The sequence below is a fragment of the Diadema setosum genome, chromosome 21, assembly GCF_964275005.1.
Source record: "Diadema setosum chromosome 21, eeDiaSeto1, whole genome shotgun sequence".
Classification (NCBI taxonomy): Eukaryota; Metazoa; Echinodermata; class Echinoidea; order Diadematoida; family Diadematidae; genus Diadema; species Diadema setosum.
In genome coordinates this window covers 17,063,755-17,090,145 of record NC_092705.1, presented here as the reverse complement: position 1 = coordinate 17,090,145, position 26,391 = coordinate 17,063,755, and the positions used below count along the sequence as shown (strand labels likewise).

General features: G+C 38.4%; 1 protein-coding gene across 1 annotated transcript in view; it reads left to right on the top strand.

Annotated features, from left to right (window-relative positions):
* The first annotated feature begins 814 nt into the window (after window positions 1–814).
* The window catches only part of LOC140244161 (uncharacterized), a 40,886-nt gene continuing 15,309 nt past the window's right edge, over window positions 815–26,391 (top strand). The window contains exons 1-7 of the mRNA XM_072323791.1: window positions 815–839; window positions 6,303–6,444; window positions 7,551–7,725; window positions 9,447–9,609; window positions 17,002–17,128; window positions 19,936–20,122; window positions 26,041–26,286. Of these exons, the coding sequence (XP_072179892.1) occupies window positions 827–839; window positions 6,303–6,444; window positions 7,551–7,725; window positions 9,447–9,609; window positions 17,002–17,128; window positions 19,936–20,122; window positions 26,041–26,286 (1,053 nt within the window). The 5' untranslated portion in view covers window positions 815–826. The remainder of the gene's footprint in view (window positions 840–6,302; window positions 6,445–7,550; window positions 7,726–9,446; window positions 9,610–17,001; window positions 17,129–19,935; window positions 20,123–26,040; window positions 26,287–26,391) is intronic.

The window sequence follows — 26,391 nt, the reverse complement described above, 5'->3', positions numbered from 1 at the left end:
TAACAAACAGAAAAGCGTCATGGTTCCCACTTAACACACATATCACACTGTTCACATGTTTTCTACATCATGTAAATCATATTTTCACCGGAGCTTAGCTATCTAAAGTCAACACTGGATGACAAAACCGCGGCCTAGTACGGTAGGTCCTATACTCGTCATGTAGCTGGGCGCCTTTGTAAAAGCACTACCCTGCCGCGTGTAATGTCCTTCAAGGCTAAAGGTCCGGCTAAAGAAGGGGAGGGGCTCGCATAATAGAGCAATTCAAGCATCGATCGATTTCCACGTGATGGAGAACCAAAGGTTATACCTAAGATGAAGACATTAAATTCAAAAGTAAAATTTCGACATTGAATATGTTCATAACCTTTGGTGAATGAATAACCCCAGAATGTGGATGAAATGACCACGTGTTTTAAAAAGAAGATGCAAAACGCTGAACATTATTGTTAACCTCATATCACGCGTGACTGTCAGGGATTCTCGTGCACATGTCATTTCAAACGACTAGACGAGTCCATTCTTACGATGGGATTGCAATATGTCAGACCGTGGAAATCAACCCTTTACAAATAACATTTTTAGTAAGCGTTTCAGCTAAACTGTACAAACATTTCTGCTTTGAAAATTGGACGCATTGTAATTCTCGTGATAACGCCACCTCTTACTTCAGTTTTCATACAACAAGGAAGTGCGATTATCAACTTCCCTTTCAGTTGGTGAATACTTCAGATTCCTGGGGCAATACGAAACCCAACTGACATTGGAAATACACACGCACACACACATGTATACACACCCACGTTGATGTGCTGATCACGACGTAATGGCTTCGAAAGGTAACAATTTTAAACTCTGTATTACGTCTTATGAGACTAATAATCGGTACTGTCGGCATGTTGTGTAGTTTGTACAGTCAGTACACATTGTGTGGTTTGCTGTATTGTGTTAGAAGGGAATATGACAATAAACATGATTAGTGTGGAGAAGAAAAACCACCAAAGCCCACCGGCGTAGTAGCCGCTGTATACCTGCGACGATGTGCCATTGCACCCCGAACTCCAGCGGCCATAACGGCGACATGCACGTACTTTACTACAGCCACTTACGTACGCCCGTGCCGAGACATGCATATGGTGCCAATCCAGGGTATTTTCAGTGTGTGCACTTAGCTCCGAACTGCACTCGACACGCATTGATTTACAGTGTGTTTCTAGTGTGGCCACGTGTGTTTGTTCAACAGAATTTATCATTCACTTGGTAAAGGCCAGTAACCGTATTGAATACAACTGTTTGCTTTGGCATCAAAATAAATGACAATGAATTAGGCCTATTTGGATTAATCAATTTGTGAATTGTGAATCCCATGAGAGAGCAGGGATTCCAGACTCCCGGCCCAGACCGCAGAGTAGTTTAATAATAGGAAAAGCGATAACAACATAAATAATAACAGACCTAGGCCTACACTAGAATCTTAATACTGTAACATATTACATGTACCGCTACCGGTACATGTGATTGTGAACTTACCTACAAAACATGTTTATTACTTCACACTACTGCCAGTCCTGCTGCTGTTTATTTATTCATTTGTGTGATTGATAAACAGTTTAGACTGATAGCAGTACGTACAGAACTGAAGTGAAAGATCAGTATAGAAATGTCTTGAATATGAACAATATTCTACATATTCAAAATGTATATAATTTTACTGCAAGTGCTTATGGCCATTGCAAAGACCGGTCGCAAGTGGATGTAGTGTTCACCAAATTTCACCCTGGTAACAAACACAGAAAAAGAAGTAAGAAAGTGCCCTGAAATTATAGCAATATGCCATTGTGTTTACTCCTTGACATAAACTACATGAGGGAGATGAATGAGTTTGTGTTGCACAGGAGGAAGTGTGTATTCATTCAACATCGACAGTAACCTTGTGGGTTACTGCGACCAGCCCCATACGCATGACGTAATGGGGCTGTGGACTGTAGCATTCAGGATCGTGACTGGGTAGTATCGCGGACAAATATCAACTTAGAATCTAAAAAAAATTTTCAATTTGAAGACTTACCAGTAAAGTTGAAGTATTGAAAACAGGGTTCGTGCAACGTCCCTTTCTGTTCGAATTGATGACTTAATGTGACTCGGTCAAGAGAAACCTGGGAGAGCTACACTGAATTGACGTCCAGCGCATGCGCACACAGACATCTTATCCGTCATCAATGGATTTGAAATTTGTGCGCATGCGCTGGCCGCAGTTACCTTGTGGGTAGCCCGACCAGATGCAGTGCACCACTTGTGTACAGCGACAGGGCTGTGTATAGTTATCTTGTTGGGCAAGATAATCCTTGATGGTAGCAACGTCTTTCCAAGCTATATTTATTAAAACTTAACTGGGATGTGCTGTGCAGTGTGACATAGGTGACAGTGCAGTCAATATTGCTGTAGTGTAGCATTTCTATGAATCATAAAAACAGCAAAGTGCACATTAAAAATTATTTTGCAAACTTTACACAGGAATTACAGAACCATTGAACCTACAGCCACAGGAGGTTCCAACCCTCAAATGACATACAAAGGCACTCTCCTTGAAAATAGTGCTTGTTTGGGGGAGAAACTGCCATGGCTGGTACCAGTGGTAGCATGTTCCAGGTCAGCAAGTTGTTTGGACGTTGGTGATAAAAAGATAATTTGTAAATTGTGGGAATCAGTTGTTGCTTACTTATATTTACCATGGGGGACACAATAGTATGATCTCCTCGATCTGCTGATGTATGGAGCTTTCTTTATGAAGTGAAGAAGATGGATATTGACTAGTTGATGGTGTAATTAACTGTAGAGTAGAACAGAACTATGTAGGTAAATATTTTACTTTGAAAATTTCAAATTAAATGTTGATGTGAATATTAAATGTTATGTTTTTCAAATGCAATGAGGCATAAAAAGAAATGCTTTAACTTGTCAAAGTCTATTCATACAGCTATAGAGGATGGTAATCACTTTTCCATTTGAACTTTATTAGGGGTTCATAAACAAAGAATTTATTCAGCAAACATCAGTGTTTTACAGAATTTTTCCTCATATCTGACATTTAATATGCAACTTTCTAAAACTACCAAAACAATGATATGGAGGACTCAGTCCAATGGTAGTATTTACACTTCGTGATAGTGCATCATAGAAGCATTGCTTTGTAGACTGTGTAAGTATTCTGTGACTTTCCTGTGATGATAAAATCATTGGTACCCAAACTACAATCTGTACTGTCACATAGCCAAGTCTACTGAATGTAACACTTTGATTGCCATTACAGTTGAACCTCTCTTATCCGGCCTCCCTTTATCCGGATCTCTCTATTATACGGACGCAATCTCGCCGTGATTTTTTTAAAATAATTACGGGAGGAAAGGGGGATTTCCAACTCAATCTATTAAAACAATGGCAACCTACAGTCGACTTTGCCGAGTACGGTTAATTTTCAAGATCTACTTGATACATTTCTTAATACTTGTTTAGGTAAATCATTCCAAGAATTTATAAAAGAAAATGATTTCATTCTTGCAAACACGAACCTCTATTTTGGGGCCTGTTACTGAGTGTAACAATGAAAATGTTGCAGTATACACATTACTACATGTGGTACTACAATGGGCTACATCAGTACATGTGTATGTATATGTACATGTATAAAGCATTGAGTCTCCCGTATCCGGCCAAATCCCTTATCCGGATGAGCCCCGGCCCCGACTTGTCCGGATACGAGAGGTTCAACTGTATCTGAAATGTAAGCGTGCATTCCTGATGAAATGTATTCATCCTTTTTATTGAAAGACAATCAGCATGATTATAGACTCTCTTTCACAGCTTTCATCTTCTCAGTCATGAGCTGGGAAGGGTGTGTTGCTGCCCCCCCCCCACACACACACACTTTTTTGCACAATACAATGTACATAGGAATACATACATAGGGTGAAACCACTTGCCTTCCTCCCCCCCCCCCCCCCCCCCAATTTTTTTTGACCCCGGAAGTGGCAAAAGAAAGAAAGAAAGAAAAAAAACATGGAAGCTTTTTCCATTTTTGCTTGTTAGTCGATGTCGATTGGAAATTGTACCAGAGTTTTTTTCTTTTATTTTGTTTTTGTTGTTATTGTTATTTTTTATTTTTTATTTTTGGCTGAAAGTTGCGCTTAAGGGTTTTTTTTTCTTTTTGTTTTGTTTTTGTTTTTGTTTTTTGTTTTTTGCTTGTTAGCTTATAATGAAACCTGGAAGTGGCCCCAAAAAGATAACCTGACCCTCCCCCCCCCCCCAATTTTTTTTGACCCCGGAAGTGGCAAAAGAAAGAAAGAAAAAAAAAAAACATGGAAGCTTTTTCCATTTTTGCTTGTTAGTCGATGTCGATTGGAAATTGTACCAGAGTTTTTTTCTTTTATTTTGTTTTTGTTGTTATTGTTATTTTTTATTTTTTATTTTTGGCTGAAAGTTGCGCTTAAGGGTTTTTTTTTCTTTTTGTTTTGTTTTTGTTTTTGTTTTTTGTTTTTTGCTTGTTAGCTTATAATGAAACCTGGAAGTGGCCCCAAAAAGATAACCTGACCCTCCCCCCCCCCCCCCCCCCACTTTTAAAAACGTGGTGCCGGCCATGTGTAAATGTGTGTAGCTGATGCTTTGAACACTATTTGTAATTGTTGTGCTTGCTGAAATTTGCGGGAAGTGCACGCATGACAAATGTGATCAGTCATTCACATGACCCTTATGAGTCGGTATATATATATGTATAAATGTATGATTTTTTTTTTTTTTTTTTTTACAATATTGCAATTACCCTGTCAACTGCAAGCTCACTAAGTGGTAGGAGACTCACATGTTGTTGTCTGTTTGTAAGTGTTGTCACAATTGCTCAGTCTTCAAATTCAATAATTTACAATGCATGTGTGGTTGACTGAAATCAAATGGTACACCTGGCTGCATTCATGAAGCCAAAACATAAACGAATGTCCTACCTTAGCCTGCTACCTGCGTTTAGATTGCGTACCACTTCATAAATAGTGAATATGATACTCGGCATTAGGCCTGCTTCACTCACAATTACAAGGGCTTTTTGATTTCATAGCCACAATGAAAACTGCAATATACAGAAGAAATAACATTTAGAAATGGCATATGCTCTGTGTTCTCTGCCATGTTGAGTACCAGAATCAAGAATGCGTGTATGAAGGATTTCACGGTCTCCTCGATTCTAAGATGGTGTTGTACAGAAATCAGGGGGGCATTTCATGAAGCATTTTGTCTGACAAAGTTGTCAGACAAATTTTTTTATCAGTCAGATGCAAGGATTTAACAGTTTGTCAGATGAAATATCTGACAAAACACTTCCTGAAATGCCCCCCAGGCCAGCTCTGGGGAAGAGTCATTTCTGTTCATAATGTATATCATTGAAATGGGTTCTACCTCATCGGGCATAATGAATGGATCACAACCATTTGGCACTGTTAGAGAATGAGATGGGCTTGTCCCTATTGTCAGCATAAACAACAGTGAGGGCCTAAGAAAATGCAAGATCATGATTTGCCTTGCAGAATGCCTGCCAATTTTTGTGGCACTGTATGCATGGGGAGAACAAGGAACTAGCTGAGAGTTTTGTGTCTGTGAACTATATTATGATAGGGAGGCATTACACACAGAGCATTTTAACTCCACTTGAGTTTCATTTTCTTTTCAAAACTTTTTTCTTTTCTTTGGTGCCATCATGTTGTGCAATGTCAGGGAAGTCCAAGCTGAAGAGGATGTGAAAGTGTAACCAGCCGCAGTTCAACTGACCTCGCAGAGAACTTACCAGTTCCCGAGACTATGCAGCACAGCAGCACTCTTACTATCAGTACCTGTACCATAACCCTGGATCCCCAGTCTTTGCTTTATTCACCTGAATTTCTAGGGGCTTCCGTAGGTTTTATTCGTACTTTGGTGCCATCTAGGTTGCCTGGAATTTCACTTCGCTCTTATCACTGTTTGTACATGCCTGTGCTCACACCTTTGTATTAAAGGGAGATAGAGAGATTTATGTGTTCTTTTAGTATTGATATCCGACACTGTTCATTAATAGAATATTGAAAGTGACAAACTATTAAAGAAGAATTCTTAACTGTTGTTGCAGATGAAGTGAAAATTATCAATTTTCCATGCCAACAATTTGTAATTAAAATTTTATTTGAAATAATTTTTGTGATAGGCCTGCTCTCTAGAAATCAGTGCCATACATGTAGTCTAACATTTCAAGTCTTAATTTATCTTTTCCTCCTTACACAACACAGTGGAAGACCAGGCCTTTGTTACCCTTGTCACAAACGACAAGTATGCGTATGGCGCCCTCGTGGTCGGACAGTCTCTGCGAGATGTTGGAACAACACGACAGCTTGCCATACTAGTTACTCCTCAGGTTACTCAACCTATGAGGTAACATCCCAATTTTACTTCTTCTTATCCTAGGTGGTTAACTGTGAGCACTGTTGTGGTACTGACCATTGTGCTATCTGAATGAAAAGACAAGGAGTGCCATCCAGTATGTGGGGATCCTCTTCCCCCTTTTCTGCTTGTCTGTAGGCCAATTAGATGACAGTCAAATTGCTTAAAAAAAAAAAAAAAATTGGTCAAAAAACAACATTGAATTGAGGATACCATGATGGCACATAGAGGATTTAGCAGAAAATGACAGCATTATATTATATGCTAAAATTATTGTCCCAAGATCCTCCACAGGCGTTCAACTTTGTAAGGCACCATGACAAAAATTTATGACATGCCGGACAAAGGAATTATTTGCCAGTGAGTCAAACGTATCCACAAACATGCCAAAAATTGTCTTTGAAAGATTTGTTTCCTGGGATTACAGCTCATTACCTGTGGTCAAATGATCTAAAAAACAAAACAAAAACAAAGAATAAAACAAAGATAGAACCAGAGAGCATCTGGAGTCCTAGAGCTTCTAGGACTGTGGAGAAGACCCCAGACCCCCCAAACACTGCACACTGCGGTGTTCACTTCATGGCAATACTTTCATGCACAGTATTTAATAAGAAGTTATGGACCACCCTGGTAACCCCCATCCCTATTTTTCATGCTTCCCTGTGTCGGGAGTGTCTTTGTCTGTTATCAAATACTGTTGTTAATCCCTGCATTTCCTCATAAATCTGGCTTTGGAGGATTAGTGCCTAAACCCATGAAATTATGTTATGTTATGTGTGTTCATAAACTTTGTTGCCATACAATTTGTAGGGCATTTCAATGCAGTGTGAAAATCTCTAGATATTTTGTTTTTCTTGTTCGTTTAAGAACAAGTAACAGAAGCTGTGCTCAGTGGATCTGTCCCATCCAATTCATTCCAGTACTTGATAGCTGGATTGCATGCATTTTGTGTTGCTGCACTTGTACGTAAGAGAGGCATAGGATTCGTGCTTTCTGGTTGTGAGGAACACCTCCAGATATTGGTTTGTGACAGTTGTTTAAATTTGCTTGTTTTGCTGTAGCGTTTCAAAATTTTGGTAAATTGTTTTATCCTGCAGGCGGCAGCTCTCTTTCGTATTCGACTACATCCATGAGGTCAATCCGCTGGACAGTAATGATGAGGCCCACTTGGCCCTACTGACCCGTCCAGAGCTGGGAATCACTTTCTCCAAGATCTACTGTTGGCAGCTCACACAGTACTCAAAGTGTGTTTTCCTTGATGCTGACACGCTGGTAAGATTTAGATTCCAAAGTACAATTGTGAATTGCAAGTTGTTATTTAAAGGGGAAATCCAGTCCAAATATAAGTTACTCTGATAAAAAAAGAGTAAAATCTTATGAGTTCAATGGTAAAGATTTGACTGAAATCGGATGAAAAATAAGGAAGATATGACATTTTGAAGTTTTGCTAATTTCTGCAAAGCAGTTCTTGTACAGCTTATATGAATATGCAAATGAGTAAGCTAACCATGTCCTACCCTCACAATTTTCCATTGATCGTGTACAGTAAAATGACGAAAATTCAATGTTTCTGTCATTGAAGTCTGAAACATGATGTAATTCCTGGTTGAATAACTTCAGAATAGCTTGATCAATGAGATATACCAGGATTTGAGCCTCGGGCATAATTGGGTTTGAATGAAAAACTGGAAATTTCACAACTTTATGTACAAACTATATTGCAGGTGGTGAGGGGATGACATGCTCACTTTGCCATTGATTTGCATATATTGACCGTTCAAGAACCATTTCCTGAAAAATTTGTGAAACTTCCTAATGTCATAACTTCCTTATTTTTCACCCGATTTCGATCAAAATTTTACTGTTGAACTCGTAATATTTCACTTTTTCTTATCAGACAAACTTATATTTGGACTGGATTTCCCCTTTAAAGGCTACTGCTGTAGCTTTGTTTAAAATGTGTATGTGCATTAGGTAATAAACTTGCTCTGTTATCAGGCATTTCATGTGTGATGGTTGTGACTGGGTGCATGCAGGGCTAGCATATGTTGCATGATTGCATGGTAAGTGATAGTGTATCAACCCAGCTGAAGATTGCACTATTAATTTTGTCCATGCATTGAGGGATGAATCGTAACAGTGTCAACCCAGCTTAAGATTGTGCTAATGTCATCCTTTTGTGAAGTCAGTACGAAATGTTATTGGAATTGTGAAAGATGTTTTTGATATTGGTGTATCTGTCATACGATATGTATAGCAAAAATACAGTCCTTGCCTGATCCCATCCCTGTGAAAAGTGGGTTAATGAACTTTCTGTTAAAGTACCACTTCCTCTGAAAGTTTAACACATTGCCTTTTGGAACCATACAAATTGTACGTGACAGTTATGACATCAGAGGGAATTAAACTGGTTCCCCTGGAGATGAGTAGACTCAGTCTAGAGAGCTTGTGATGCCATTGGAATACATGTAAACTCATGCTTTTGTGTGAATGAGATTAATTCCTGCCTTGCCAATGGCCTACATCTAAATCTGAAAGACAAACTTATGCTGGTGTTGTGTGTGGTGCTATTAAGCACTTTAGCAAACATGTTGCAGGTATGCCATCGTGTGTATGTGTGTGCAGTGGAAAAAGTCTAGTACTCCATGCCATCAGGCCACCCTGTAGAGTGTACACAAGTGTTTTAGTAGTCTTGAGAAAGAGAGAAAAGCTTGCCAACAGACTGATGGAAACAGACAGACAGACAAAGAGAAAGTCAGCTACTCACACTGATTGATTGGCTGAAATTTCAGTCTTGTGGGAAAGTGTCTTTGTAACCATGATTTGAGTGACCACCTTTAGTAGATTGCTCATTGTTTGTTCAATGGAAGGAAAGTGTAGTGTCAGGAGAATTGCTAGTTCACAAATGATTTTATGGTATATGATGTTACCAAGGTATTGAGTGAATGACATTGTCTTGACAGTTCACAGATTTGTTCTCGTTTTCATTGCAGATTTTACAGAATGTCGATGACCTCTTTGACAGGGAAGAACTGTCTGCTGTAGCAGATGCTGGTTGGCCAGACTGCTTCAATTCAGGCGTCTTTGTCTTCAGACCTTCCAACGAGACCTACAGAGGCTTACTTCAATGTGCAGTTACTCAGGGAAGCTTTGATGGTAAGGCACAATGGCACAGAGCTTCATCACTATTTTTACCATGATCATATGATGAGGAGGCGGATGGTGATGATGAAAGTGTAGACAACAGCAGTAATATAATGATTAATATTAATAATGATATGATGACATTAAAGGTAGGGGATACCTTTTACAGACCTCTCAAAATGTAGCAAAACATTAAATATGAACCTCAGGGGACTTGTTTAGGCCACTGCTGAGAAATTTGGAAGTCAACAGTTATCTACAATTTGAATAATGCACAAAACTCAACTACTCGGTAGTTCTGTGTGTCAGCCACACTTTAGCCTTTTTGTTGCAGTGTTCTGTATTTTTTATCTATAAACACAACTCTAAAAGTATAAGAGCTGACCTAATAACATATAGAGTGTGTGGCAAGAATGTATATAGAAATGTTTGTAAGTCTTGATGAACTTTCTTCACAAAATATACATGATGGACACACATGCAGTGCATGGGTCTGCAAAGGTAGCCTAGTAATGTACTGGAATTTACGGTGAGCCCCGAAAAAAATTCAATTCAAAATCTAACGGTCAATAAAAATGTATTAAATGTTACCTTCCACTTTCAATACTTTATGGGAGTTTCTAAAATGATACTCTCTTCAACATACCACTGTATTTATACAACTCTTCATTTAAGGCATGCAAATGGGATTCCCTACCTTTAAAGAATCAAGCAATTCCCCCCAAATATGGTGAAGACTGCAATGATTAATGTCAAAATGATGGACATAAAGTCATAGTGGTAGTGGTTGTAACGATTTGAATGTTTATGTTGATAATAATGATGAAGATTCAAGATTCATGTCAAGCAGCTGCTTATGATTGCAATGTAATGCTTTTCTGTTTACAAAGATTTAAGTAATTCCCCCCAAATTGGTAGTGATTATGAGTGATTTGAAATTGATGGTCATGATAGTACGGTACTGGGGGCAGTGATAGTGAGAGTGGTTTTAGTGATGGTAATGCTGATGGTAATATAGTGATGATGAAGGTTCGAGTAATCCCCAAACTATGGAGATGATTGTAATGACCGAGGATGATGGTAATTACGGCCAAAATGACAGCACTGAATATTTACAAGAGCAGCAGCATTTTCATCGTCGTTCAGGTTGTGATGCTGTTCATGTAAAAATGATGGCGTGATGACAATGACTGCATGATAAATATAGACAATGCCCATAATCATGACAGTGCTAGTGATGGCATACTAGTTGAAGTGATTATTTTGAAGGTGATGACAAAAATGTCATTTCTCAATTAAACTTTGGTGAATGAAGCCTATATTACAGATATGAGATACTGATGACCTTTGCCATCTATGCATCTTGCAGGATGTCCATGTTGTGCAGGTGCTTGGTGGTTAGACAGATTCAGAGAAAGATGGCAAATATCCCATAATTCTATATTGCAGAGTTTTCCTTTGATTGTCTTGTCTGCACAACATAGGTTTTTACATGGTTGTAACCAACAAAGCTATTTTAGGTACCCAAGGGTTTTCTGCTCTCCTCGTGTTTATTTGATTTTCCTGTATCATGACATTCATAGGACCTGTGTAGATTTATTCAAGCTCTTACAGAACTCTTCTATTGATTTCACCAATTTCTTTTCATTTTTTGTCTTTTTTTTTTTTTTTTTGGAGGGGGGGGGGTGGGATGTTGTTTTTTACTTTGTTTGAGTGGGATATGTTAAAGAATAGGTTGAATCATATTTTTGCAAGAACAATAGGCACGGTCAGACTGGCAAAAGATCGAGGAGTTTAAGATCGCGATCTTTAAGATCTCGAAGTTTTGACAGTGTGACCGCAAACTTCCCGTGAAACTTCTCGCGAAACTTCCCACTCCAACTGGGGATATTTCCCTCACCCCCAGCAAACTTCTCGATCTGTTTGCGGGTGGTGTCTCCGAAGCACGAGGCCATTGTCATGTACAGATGTGCATTGTTACGTCACAATCACTAGTCATCAGACGGCGTGCTCTTTCTTCTTTCTTGCGCGCGTGTATCAATGACCCAAACTTCTTGATCCAAGTTTGGCTGCCAGTGTGACCGCACGACAAAAGATTGCGAAGACTTCCCGATGTTAAACTTCTCGATCTTTTGCCAGTCTGACCGCGCCTAAAGTTTCCCACATGGCATATTCTCTGATTTTGTAACAGAGGAATTGCTGTGTCATTTGTGAGGTGTACTATCTAAATACTCATAAAAAATGATTATAAAAACAAATGTGAGTGTAAACTGTGTGATTTTCAATACAATGTGATGTGGTGGTACGATTTGTTTATAAATGCAGTTCAGAATACAGTATGTGATTTGATGCCATCGTTTTGTATATTTTCATTGATTCTCATTATTACAGAGTTTTATTAGTAGTCAGCATTTTAGGCCGTGGTGTAAGATTATTAACCCTAAAAAGACTGGGCTATTTTGGTAGCTCTAAAGACTGGGGGGGGGGGGGGGGGGGGGCCTAAAGGGCCCCCCCTTAAGATCTCGGCCGTTGATCGCGCGAACGCCGCGAAAATTTGCACAATGGTAGTGTGCGATGTAATCTACAAGATCGTATATTTAGATTTTCCAAAATAGTCTTCTTTTATTTTATTTTGATTAATTATGCTAATTTATGCGAGAAATCAGACTCTTTGATCTAAATCAGTAAATAAAGCTCCAAAAGTGCTCATTTTTGGTCTAATTATTCTTTGTGGCATTCTTAGCAAATGTACTTGAAAAAAAAATTCGGTATCAAAATTGATTTCTTATTTATTTTATTGTTTTATGAATTTCTTATGTACAACGGTATTTCTTTGTTTTTTCGACCTTTTGTTTTTGTTGTTTTTTTAACAAAATTTGTGGCAGACACTTTTTGAAGCATAATACTCCTAAAACAAATTAATTTTAGCCATTGAGAGTAAAAATAAGCATATTTATATGAACCATGTGAAAAAACTCAATTTGCATTGACTTTGTACACAAAATCACATTTTTGAGCCATTTTCGGCCTCACGTGCATGTACAAAAAGTTATGTAACTTCAGAACCGTAACCCCAGGCATCACAAATTTGGTGTCAAAATGTGCGGGAAACTCGAAAGAAAAAAGTCATAGAGCATCACGGCAAGAGCATTGCGTGTTGCAGAGTAATTGCGCGAAATGTCGAGGGGGGGCCTTTTAGGCCCCCCCCCCCTCCAGTCTTTTTAGGGTTAAATATCATTGCTATTGCCACATTATTTTTTTATCTTTCATAACTGAACTTCAGTGAAATATAGGTAACTAGTGACATCTCCCACAGTCAAATGATACTATGTCTTTTTCTCTCTCTTGCCACACACAAATGCATGTACACACATATCTTTGATACACATGCACATGCATACATACCCATGTTGTTCCAGGGGAGTACATGGAAGTAATTAGATAAGTAGTGATTCATTTAGCTAGCAATGTTTTGCCTGTTTGGCCTTTGGAGGCAGACTTGAGCTGTTAATCACTGGGTGTGGAATGTTCCCCTGGGTAGGAGCAGGCCAGCAATTCCCAGACAGGTCAGCACAGGGTTTACGGACTCAGCGGGCCCTTGATGGGAACCCCTGTGAGAACTGGAATATTCTGTGTCTATATTTAGCACCCTTTGTGATGTCACAATCCTCCCACGTCAAGAGGAAGTAGTCCACTCATTTGCAAAGTCTCAATGGAGGTGGGGGGGGGGGGTGGCAGTGAAAGCTGCAAGTAGAAAGTAAGTTTTATGTCGTAGATTTGATAGCCAATTTGGTTAAAGGGGAACGAATTTTAACCAGTTGAGGACGGTTTGATTTTGCAAAAACACACGTTTCCCAAGCTTGCCAAGTGTACTCGGGACTTATCCTCAATGGGTTAAAATGGAAATTGTGTAACTAGTTTATTGTAAGACTGTAACATCATTCATGTTGAATGGTGAAACAAGTTCAGCTAAATGTGAGGTAAACCAAGCCATTCATCTGCAAAGCTGTAACAGGGATGTTTTGGGAGAAAGGGGTTCATACAGGGTTTATTGAAAAACAATCACGGGTGGTGAGAATAGCAAAGATTAGGTACTGGGCTAAAGGGAGCAGAAATCAATTTAACTGTGAAACTCACTTCTCGATCATGTGACAAGCTATCTTAAAGCCCCGGTATCATGGGGAAACAGTCGTCGTCCTGTTGAATTCGCTGCCCACCTGCAGCATCAAATTGGTAATGGTTGATTCCAGTGAAGATAGTTTGGGTAATGCAGTGGAATGATATTCATGAACAAATATATCATGCACTGTTTCAAGTCACTAGTGAAATGATAATAGGATTCCTCGGTGACAGAAAAAGTGCTATTTCTGCCTCCTCAGAATCTATAGTTTCAAGAGAACCTATCAGTGCATTTTTTTTTTTTTTTAGAATGGCAGTAGTGTCATGAGTTTAACAATTTGTAGAAAAAAAATCAAATACAAGGTGTTTGCCAACAACAGCATGTTTTTGCTACAGATTGGGATTGGTACAGAGTCCGTCGGATATAAATTCTCGGAATTTCAAAGAGATTTGGTCTTTGCATTGAACAAACAAAAAGCTGAAGGCACATTGTTGCAGAAATAGAACAATGTGACAAAGCAGAAGAAATTTAATTCCCATAATCTTGAGATAAAATGCTTGGAAATAAAAAAAGATTCTTCGCACAATGGAAGAGTAGGGGTTGATTTGTGGTTAGGGATAGTTCAAATTCTGATTATGTCAAAAATAGCATATTGTTATCAAACATTTCTGTTTAGGACTCTTTTTTTTTTTTTATGTGTGTGGGGTAGCCCAGACAAAATATTAAAAGCAACAGTGTTTGCAAACTGCTCCCATGAAAGGCTCAGATTTCCCTAGTCACAGTTAGCCATTATGTCAAATTAACCTGCTATTTGTGCAATGAAGATGCAAATAAGACATTACTTGATCAGGAAAATTTCCCCAAAAATCTTGGTCTAGTTTGTGAAATAGCACACTAATTTGTGAACTATGGGTTGTGTCCCTATCGACCTGAAATTTTCTTGATCCTATCATACTGGAGATACTACTTTCAGACCGCATGTTGAGCTGAGTGATGATGCAAAGTATTCATGCATCAATTTCATGCACTGTTCCTGCAATTCCTGCACTGTTGTCAAAGCACAGTGACACTGTGTACAAACATAATGTGTGACACATAGCACTGTCTTGGTTAAAGCATCCATTTACACATCTGTATGATTAAAATAAACAAAACTGGGAAATGTCCCATTTCATGGCAGTTTTTAAAGTCTATTGAATGAGAAGACAATGAAGGTCCAAACAGGCCCTATTTGTTGGGTACGATGTATGAATGGGAAAGACAGATACAAGTGTACAATAGGACACCATTTTTATGGGCAATTTTAATTTGGTGGCCTCATCATGAAAGAAAGAGAGGTTGTTTTTCTTTTCTAAGTTAATATAAGATGTAATTATTTGCATATTGACCGGCCTGACTGAGCTATGGACCGATGACCTTTTAAGTTGTTCACGCAGGCATCAATCATTCTCTGAGCACAGTGCCAATATTCCTCTTTACATTGTAAGCACCAATCATTGATTTCTTTTCTTCTCACACATCCTTGTCATTGTAAAGTAGTGGTTAGTATTAAGAAGTGAGTGCTTCTAGTTGTACATTAGGGATGAGGAGACTTCTAGAGGTATGACAATATAAAGAAAGGTATAACAATGTAAAGAAAATATAACTAAAGAAAATTCCACAAAAATTCACTTTTCTAGCATAATGAAAGAGCACTTGACTAACCACTTTCAGAAAGCATTAAAGGATGTGTACAGTTCTGGTCGAGGTGAGGATTTAGCTTTTAACGTTTTGCAAGATATTCAGAAACCACTCTATGAGATGTCAAAGAGCAGTTTTGAAATGGCTGAGATATCCAAGAACAAGGTGAAACAAAGAGATTCTAATAAACGGCGTGGCCTGTCACCTTTTATCATTATCGCTTTGTTGCATATCTCAGCCATTTGACAACCAATTTTCATCAAATAAACGTTGAATCCTTCTTAGAATTACACGCTGTTTCATATTTTATATGAGGTTTCTCATTATCTCACTTAGGAATGTTCAAAATATAAATCCCCACCTCAACCAGTACCGTACAGTCCCTTTAAGAAGTGAGTGCTTCTAGTTGTACATTAGGGATGAGGAGACTTCTAGAGGTATATAACAATATAAAGAAAGGTATAACAATATAAAGAAAATATAAAGAAAATTCCACAAAAATTCACTTTTCTAGCATAATGAAAGAGCACTTGACCAACCACTCTCAGAAAGCAGGGGGAATAATTGCTACTTTTAACTATATGTCATTATCAAGTTGATGAAATGTGTAATTTTCATGAAAAATTAATTTTTGTGGAATTCCCTTTATACCAAGTATTTTCTTTAAAGTTGTTGTCCACACATGACGCCATAACCTCTAGTAATCTCCTCATCCAGTGGTTCCAACACCAAAAGTTTAAGAATTCACGACTTTTGTGTTGATTGTCTGATTTTCCTGAAACTTTCACTGATATGTTCTACTAATGTTGCTGCTTTAATTCAATCCACATTGCTGTTTGGGTTTGGGTTTCCTTTAAGATTGCAGTGAAATCTGATACAGAGATGAGATACAATGTAAGTCTCTGCACTGTATGTTGTAATTCACTACTCACTGCAACACCCAGGGGTCACCAAAGGTCAAGCACAGCTCCACTTGTGATAGTGTTGAGTGACAGAGGGATAGAGAGAGATAGAGAGAACTATTAAATATCATCACAGCAGTGTGACACTTTAGTCTTTGTACCAAAGATTATGGTCTTTGATGCCTATATTTATAGGTCTTGAAGCCCATATAAATACAATGCTTTTTGGGGGCCCAAAAGGTTTTGGCCCCTCAAAATGATGAAAGTTAAGGCCTGGCATGGTATTTCAACTGCAAAGTACTGCTTAACCTAGGGTAAAAATGAGTACCATGCAGAACTGCCATCATTGCTATGACAGGACCCCAGGGAATAATCTTCCTACTCAAATTTGATTAGCAATTTTACCTGATGTGCAATATTTCAAATGATATCCTGTACGCTCTATGGAAGAAAGCTGCTACACAAAAAGATAGTTTGTGTAGCAATGGTGTAAAGATGCATAGCAAATTGCGATGCGATACCAGGAAAATTCAGGAAAAAAAAATCAGGAAAAAAAAACCCTCTTGGAAGAACAGTACTAACACCACAGATGCTATAAAGACTATACCATTTATTACCTTTGATTCGCTTGTCTGTTAAATTAAACCTCAAAATGGCAGTGATGACCTTCTGTTCAAGCTATCATTGTTTGTTTTCCACCAGGTGGGGATCAAGGGCTGTTGAACACATTCTTCAGTGGCTGGGCAACGTCAGATATCAGCAGACACATACCCTTCGTCTACAACATGACCTCTTCCACTAGCTACTCCTACCTACCTGCATTCGTGAGGTATTGCTCCAGGACCTGTACAGATTGCCAGGAACACACCTTGTTTAACTCTTTATGCGCCACGTTCACACGTCCGCCTCAGTGGATGGCGTGCCAACTTTGCATATTCTGCTCAAACCTACAAACCTGTCCAAAATGATCGATAAATCGCCAAATGCCGCAGTACAATGAAAACATTCTGTCTCGCACTTTGTTCGTCTTGCATAAAGCTTGCATATTCCCCAATAGATTTGCGCGTAAATTCTAAGTTTCTGTCACTGTTTTGTGTGCAAAAATCATTCCTTTACAGTAATGTAGCTACGTGTCATTTCAAAGAAAAATAATCATGGATTTGTCATACAATTTTCATCAAAGCAAACTTTGGCATTTTCTCTACAACTTTGCTCACTTCACATCTAGCTTAACAGAAATCTAAAGAAGTTACATAGATTTGAAAAACAGAGTGTTTTCTCAAAGCATGACTAGGTTGGTGTCTGAGAATAATGTGGCACACAGGGGGTTTCCACCATGGCACATAAAGAGTTAAATATGATGGGTAGAATTAATGTGAACAATATCCACTATCACCCAGTGGATATGAACCGCAGGGTCTTCTTCATGTGGGCTCTAGCTGGCTCCTACTTGGTAACCGTGGCAGTCACGCTCTCATGCAAGGCACTTTACCCCACTGCCTAGTCCTTCAGAAAGGACTCAAAACTATCTCTCTCATTGTATAGTGGAGGTTGTTCATTAGCATTTAAGAGCTACAAATTTTACCTTTATTAGTGACCATTCAAAAAATATCCAATCTTAACATTTCTGTGGAATGCAGAGGAGGTTGTGCTATCGTTTTATACATCATTCTCAAATATAGGCTCAGATTTGTTTGAAGGTCCCTTTATTTAGTCTTTATATGCTTAGAAACATCAGTATTTAACCCTATTCTAACTGGGCTATTTGAGACCAAGTTTTTACTGGGGGGGGGGGGTCAATTTGACCCCCCCTTCAGATCTCGGCCACCGATCGCGCGATCGCCGCAAAATTTTGCCTGAACATAGAGCCGGATGTCAACTATAAGATTACATGATCATACAATAAAAAAATTTTGATTTCATATTTTTTAATAAATTAATTATGCAAATTAACGCATGAAGTCATATTTTCACCTATAACTCCATCAAAAAGACTGAAGGATTATTAAATTTTTGTGTCAGAGTTCCTCAAGACACATCAAACAATTTTCTTGTAAAAAAATAGCGCAATCAAAATCATTTTCTTTTGTTTTTTATTGTTTTGTTAATTTCTTATGTATTTTATTGTTTTTTCGATCTTTTGTTTTCTATTGTTTTTTTGCCAAAATTTGTTGGAGGCACTTTTTCAAGCTTATCTACATTAGAATTGATTTATTTTAATGGTTAAAAGTTGAAATAATCTAATTTATATCAATTAAACAAAAAACCACAGTTTGCATTGGATTTACACATGAAATCATGAATTTGAGCGGTTTTCGGGTTGACATGCATATGCAAAACATTGCATAACTTCAGAACTGTTTACCCGAACGTCGCAAATTTGGTCTCAAAATATGCGGGAGACTCAAATGCAAAAAGTCATGAAACGACGCGGCAAAATCTTTGCGCGTTGCGGAATCGTGGCGCGAAACGTCGAGGGGGGGGGTCAATTTGACCCCCCCCCCAGTTAGAATAGGGTTAAGGGACTGTACAGTATTGGTTGAGGTGGGGATTCATGTTTTGAACATTCTTAAGTGAGATAATGAGAAACCTCTTATGAAATATGAAAGAGCATGTAATTTTAAGAAGGATTCAACGTTTATTTGATGAAAATTGGTTTTCAAATGGCTGAGATATCAAAAAAAAGTGATAATAATAAAAGGCGACAGGCCACAACTTTATTAGGATCTCTTTGTTTCACCTTGTTTTTGGATATCTCAGTCATTTCAAAACCGATTTTCATCAAATAAACTTTTGATACCCCTTAGAATTGCATGCTCTTTGCCATCTCATAGAGTGGTTTCTGAATATCTCGCAAAACGTTAAAAGCTAAATCCTCACCTCGACCAGAACTGTAGACACCCTTTAAGCGCTATATATTAAACGTTATTCATTTGTATTTAGTGTTATTTTGCAGCCAAAAGACTGCACTTCCTGTAAGCTGTAAAATGTTTGTTTGATTGTGTGTTTTTTATAATCAGGTATTTTTGTCCACATAAACTTGTTTGGTGCCCTCATTTGTAAGGATCTGTCCCAACTCTACTGCCATAGATATTGAGGGAATGATGACATGGCAAGTAAATCTACAAAGTGAATTTGACTGGAATGAAGCCCGAGTTCAGGTATCCGACATTTGGTTGGGGGGGGGGGGGGGAACTGTTACAAAATCGTCTGTTGGAAAGCTTTAAGTTTCTCACACATAAGAATGGAGGAGAAAATTGGAAGGTTCAGCATCATTCACAGACAAATGGAAAACTTGCGCCAAATATTCTATTTACTATGGTAGTGTTATGTGTTTATGGACACGAGCTTCTGCATATGTGCAATGTGTATGAGCGCTCCACGTACATATCGTTGGATGAGAATGAGAAGGCTTGTACACGTGTAAAGTTGCCACTAAACCCATAGGGCTCAAGACAACTTACGCCCTTCTCATTCTCCACCAACGATAGACTGTATGCATGATACTTTATTCTCCCATTTCATGTACTTTATATAGGTAAAGCTTCAAAGTGTTTTTTCCCTCATGTGTGACTCACTCTGCATTCTGTGTTTGTTTTGTTTTTCTTCTTGTTTGTGTCTCTTCTCTCTCCTCAGGTTCGGTAATGATGTGAAGATAGTCCATTTCATAGGCAGAACCAAGCCGTGGATGTTCAGGTACAACACACAGACCAGAGTCCTGTCCCCGCCGCCAGACTCCAGCGTGGCACACGACTTCAAATACGTGCAAACTTGGTGGAACATCTTTCTCACCAAGGTCATGCCACGGATAGAGCAAGAACAGGTTAGGTCAAAGTTCACTCATACTGTACACATTTCATCCTTCATTTCAGCAGCAGGTTCCCAGAGATGTCCATCACCACACACATTCACCCATTGTCGTTGTCATTGGCAAGAGCAGTGTATGCCATTGCATCATGCAATATAATATTCAATATGTTGGGCTGGATGGTGAAAGCAGAATATATTGCCTGAGCTAGAACAATGATTGACTTTGAACAGTAGGCTGTAATATTGTCTTCAGTCATGCATTACATTGTGTTATTATTTTTTATACAATTTTTGTCAGAGGGAAGAGAGGGGATTTATTGCCTATACTTGAGCAATGTTGGTGAGTGTGCAGATTATTCAGATTCTGTGGATGCCTTAAAGAAAAAAAAAATCATGAAGCACACTAATATTATTATCATATCAATCAGAGAGAAAAAGAGAGAAGTGGCTTTGTGGTAAACTCGCATAGCTTGATGGGATGGTTGTTGGATATGGATCAAGTGAGTAAGAAGGATTTGAGTGTGCTATGCATCAATACAATATCACAGAATTCTGTACGATCATTTTACACTCTTCGGTGGAGTGTACATAGTCGTGTTTGTGAATATGTGTACATGTGTGTATGTACATGTGTGTGACAGATATTGGCTCTTGTATTCATGATCCTTTGACTCACTGCAGATTTGTACGTATGTCCTCAATACTCGGATTACTCAGTTGTATGATTGCTATTCAACCTGATGTGTACAGTTTACATAAGTCATAAATTACTGGGGTTTCGGATGTCCCAATCTGTCAAGGGAAAAGAGCTGGTACTTGGCTTCCCATACTGTTATCAGAACAATTCTCACATGTGAATTCAGAATGTGATAAAGTTATTTATGTTGCTCATGTTATACTGTATAAGCTGTTATTTTCGCATACAAATATTTATGCAAGTGAGGAGGTCACAGACATTTTTGTGAGATGTTGTTTTCGCGAATTCATGCGGATGCAATCGTAACTGCACTATAAGCCTAGAGAGTGGCAACATTTCTGCATGAATTGTTAAATTCGGGATCCAACAGTGATTTGAAAAATTTGTGAAAATTAAACCCTCACAAAAATTACAGCTTTATACAGTAAACTCCGGTCCAGGGAATACTGACTTTACTGATTTCTCTAAATGTCCAGATAGCTATGTTTCTTTGTGTGAAGTGATAATTATATCTATTGCAGATGTAGATTTTTGTTGGTTCTAGTTTTTAGTACTGAAGTGTAAAGAGAGATTGTGTTCTGAAATCAAATTACTTGAGTATTCCTGCCAACTGTTTCTGTTTAGTCGAATAAACATTCCTTCCAAAAGTTTGGTCTTGGTTTTAGTGTTTGGTTTGGTTTGGTGTGGGTGTTTTTTGTTTTTTGTCTTGTTTTTTTCACAGAGGAAAAACAAACTGCAATATCAACAGCGGTCCTAGTGTTTTTGATAATGAGGTAATTGTGAAGTACTGTATTGGACGTTGATACAAAGTCCAGTGTTTTCACATGTCACTCCCATTTGTGCGTATAGTGCTGTGAACCTCAAGATTGGCAGCTTTGTTGTGGTCATTGATACATGTATAGAAAGTGATATCAGCTGTACAATGCAGCAACTGGAATGTGTAATGGGTGTGTAGGGATATCCTATTTCTAGCCTGCCTTGCTTTCACAGGAAGGCTTGCTTGCCTGCCTTGCTTTCACAGCCCAGCTGAGAGGGGCAGGATGGGATTGCCTATTAAAGGTCCAGTTTACCTTTGGGAGCAGTGATTTCAAAAATTTTCAAGATTTCATATTTAATGCATATGTGTAGGTCTGTTGTATCATAAAACATCCTACCATATGAAATATTTGCAATAAAACCTAAAATATAAGGAGATATCAGGGTTTTTCTCAATAAACCGTAACTGTATACGGTTTAGTCTGGAAAATTGTTTATTATAACTATTGTTCACATTTTGTGTATTAAACAACACTTAAATTATGCCTTTAAGATGTCTTCTGGCTTCTTACATGTGAAGGAAGCAGTGATTCTTGTCTTGCCAGTGCATCGTATAGTGGTACAGTGTAAAACTCACAAATTTCAATTGGAGTTTGAATCCCATCAAGTGACATCGCCCTTAAAGGACAAGTTCACCTTCATAAACATAAGGATTGAGAGAATGCGGCAATATTAGTAGAACACATCAGTGAAAGTTTGAGGAAAATTTGACAATCGATGCAAAAGTTATGAATTTTTTTAAATTTTTGTGTTGGAACCGCTGGATGAGGAGACTACCAAGGCTCGTGATGTCATCTGAGTACAACAGTATAAACAAAATGTAAAGAAAATTCAACATATTTTCACTTTTTTCGCATAATAAAAGAGCACTTGACTTGCCTCTTTCTAAAGGCAATGGGAATAATATTACCCATAACATATGTCAGTAACAAGTCAAGGGAATGTGTACTTTTTTGAAAAGATGAAATTTTGTGAAATTCTCTTTATATTTTCCTTATATTGTTGTACGCATGTGACATCATACACCGCAGTAGTCTTCTCATCCAGCGGTGACTGCACAAAAACTTCAAAAATTCATAACTTTTGAATGGATTGTCCGATTTTCCTCAAACTTTCAATGATGTGTTCTACTAATATTGCTACATTCTCTCAATACTTATGTCAATGAAGGTGAACTTGTCCTTTAACCCGTTGAGGACGAGTCCCAAGTATACTCGGGCAGGAGTCTGAGAAATGCATGTTGCAAAATCCTCAAGGGTTAAATAAGATGTTCCCAGTCACTATATCCTTCTCAACCCCACTGTATAAATGGATACCTGGCAATGCTAGGGTTAACTTTATGATACATTGTACACGTAGTAGCAGGGCCCTCTCTGATAGAGCAGTGACAACATTAAACAGGCTACCCGGAATAAATGATCATATTATAATGGCATTGATGCGGGAAATCCCAATAGTTGTCTTTAGCTGGTAAAGGTGACCTTCATCACCAAGCCCACAAAAATTTACTCCTGTAGGTTACTTTCCTTTTAGGTCTGCAAATATTGGTTTTTGTCCACATTGTTTATTGTGTGTTTTCAATATTTGTGATGGTGAAATTTTCATTTATTTCAGTTCAGAAGTGTGGAATTTTACTTAATAGGGAAAGACATGTTTTGAACACCCTCATTTTTTTTTTATTTGTTATCAAAGTTGTTGAAGATGGTCTGAGTTGTGTTTCTCAATTTTTTAGCATTAAAGACACCAGGAAGTGTGCACAAACATCCCATAAGATCTTTCCTGTATAACAGCTCTAGACTTGATCCTTATGAAGAATCATGATGAGCGCATGCATAATGAGTATGCCAGTTTTTGTGATACTTTGATAACCCCTTCATATGGATTTCTGAATTCTGTCCTTTCGTGCTTACAGTAAAGAGCTAGTAAGTGGATGTTAATAGACCCTAACATTCAAGCCCTTATCTAGGGAATAACATTCTTTTGGGCTGGTGTTCTGTCATTTCTTTCTGGTGGTTAGGAATTAGTCAAAGTTTTGCGTTTGTTCCCCCTCCAAGGGAGGAGGTTAAGTGATCATCGGCATTGGTTTGTCTGTTTGCAAAATAGATGTAACTCAAAAAGTTCCAAACGGATTTGATTGAAACTTGCAGGAAAAGTTGATAATGACACAAGGAGCAGCTCATTAAATTTTGGCAGTGATCCAGGATTTTTTTATGGATGCTTGAAGGATTTTTTTTTTAATCTTTTGGCATATTGGGTCAGTAAACTAGTTCTAGCTGTGCGTACTGGAGGTTTACATACAAATTGTACATATACGCCCTAAATGCATTCTCTGCTCTGGCAAGGCACTGCACAGCTGGGAATTAATGATGCAACAAAAGGCTTCTATATTGGGAAATTCCATGCTTGTATGGAAAGGAGTTGTTGGCTTGGCGGAGGTCTGTGCTCTCTGAGTGCTTTTCTATTTTTTTTTTTTTTTTGGGGGGGGGGATGTGATGCATGGTCACATTTGTAGGGAGATGGCAGTAGTGATAAAACTGGAAGTGATTTCATTGTGCCAGGCTATCAGATGTCACTGTGATTATCACAGAATGCCACAAAGTGCAACTGATTCCCTGAGCATGTGTCTCCATATGGTCACTAGCTGCCCACAGGAAGAGATGGGAAACAGGGAAAGGAAGTTATATCATCAGTGACTGTCTTGGCCCTGTGAGATGAAGAGTTGTGATCCATTTCAAGTTGGACAACTGAGTGCAAGTCTACCAATGCCCAGTGCTACATAAATGGCAGGTTGCTATTCAAAGTTGCTTTGTTGGAGGTTTAAGGACTTGCTATTGCTCATTCAAAATCTCATGAGTCAGTCAAAAGAAAATGTATATCTGAAAAGAGGAGTAATCCTATCAACCTGTAACACAGACTGATAAGTGTCATAATAGGCATTTTCACATCAGCCCGACTTGGGAAATTAACCCGATCACGAAATAGCGCGCTATTTGATAATGTGAATACAAACTAGCGCGCTAATTGATCGAGAAAATTTCTCGAGTCCAACTCAGGAAATATCTGAAATAGCAGGACAATTAATGCGACCTAGCACGCTATTTGATAATGTTCAGGCTGATGTGAATAGGAAATGAAATAGGACGCTAATTTGCGATCGCGAAAAATATCTCGAGCTTGGATTTTTATCAGGCGTATATGAAAATGCCTAATGATATATCATTGCAAAATGATTCCCCTTTTCAGAAGATCTGAAGGTCTGCTTTAAAGTGGCTGAGAGAACAAAAATTCTGCTTTGCCATACACTTTGTGCTCAAAAAAAGGACAAAAATTCTGTTTGCATTATGATTTTCATTTGAGTGGATTCAATCCAATATCTGCAATCACAGAAAATCACAGACTCCACAGCGTATTCTTCCTTTACAAATCATAGGATATGATTGATGTTGGTCCCCTTGCTTTGAATACAATAACATGCACAGGTAGTGCGTGGCATGTGACTTCAACCATTTCCTAGCAGCAAAGACACATCAGGATGTGTGCACGGGAAATATAGAAGGCGTGGATGTCAAAGTGTAGAAACTTCTCTCCAGGCTGTCATCAAGGTGGTGGTTTTGATAACATCTCCATTGACACATGCATGTTCATTTTGATATCCACATTTTGCTTTCGATAGCATATCTCGTACATGTATTTGTCTTGGTACTAAGCAGCCATGTAAACCTCACCCCTTTTCCACTATTACATCTGTTTGTTTTGTGGTATTGTAAACTGTTCCTCATTCTAACTTCTAACTTTGAACAGTGGTTTCCTTTTCCAGGCTCTCTACCCATAACTCCTTGTCTTTTCAACGCCTCCCAATAACAAGATGTTCCCAGTCAAGGCTTAAAGGGGTGGTATAGTTTTGGTTGAGATGGGTTTCATGTTTTCAACTTTTTTTTTTTTGTGAGATAATGAGAAACCTCTTATGAAATATTAAAGAGCATGCAATTGTAAGAGTAATTGAAAGTTTATCTGACAAAAATTGGTTTTGAAATGGCTGAGATATCCAAAAACAAAGAGGTCCTAATAACATGTGGGACCAACCTTTTATTGGGACCACTTTGTTTTACTTTGTTTTTTAATGTCTCAGTCACTTTAAAACTGATTTTCATTGAATAATGTTTGAATTCCCCTTGGAATTGTATGCTCTTTAATATTTCATAAGTAGTTTCTAATTATCTCACAAAAAGTTTAAATCTGATTCCCCCATCTCAACCAAAACTGTCCCCATTCCTTCAAGTTTCCTACACAAGTCACCAAATAATTAGTTTATTCCTCAAATAAATGATGAGGAAGGTCTACACGTAGCTGTACTAGAAAATCCAAGATGACCAGTTCCAAGCCAAGAAAAGAAAAATTCCTGTGTAATCCATCAACAGCAAGATACTGTGATGGCTACAACGCCCCTTCCCGACTCAAAACTGCACCCCTTGCGGGAGCTACATGCACCCATAGGACCAGAGCAGGGACCAGCGATGGTACCTACCACTCCTCAATCCACTACACAGCCCCTCATAAGTGGGGGTCAGCATGACCCAGACCAACAAGTGGAGCTGGTATCTGCACCCCTTCATGAATCACAACTCCACCCTCAGGGGGACATGGAATCATCTGAGGCAAGAGCGGTATGCTCCAAACCATCCTTCCTCTCTAGAGTGTCTACATTCATTTCTTTCTTTCATAAATGTTTATACTCCTTTTGTCAGGTCCTGATGAAGGTACACGTAGCT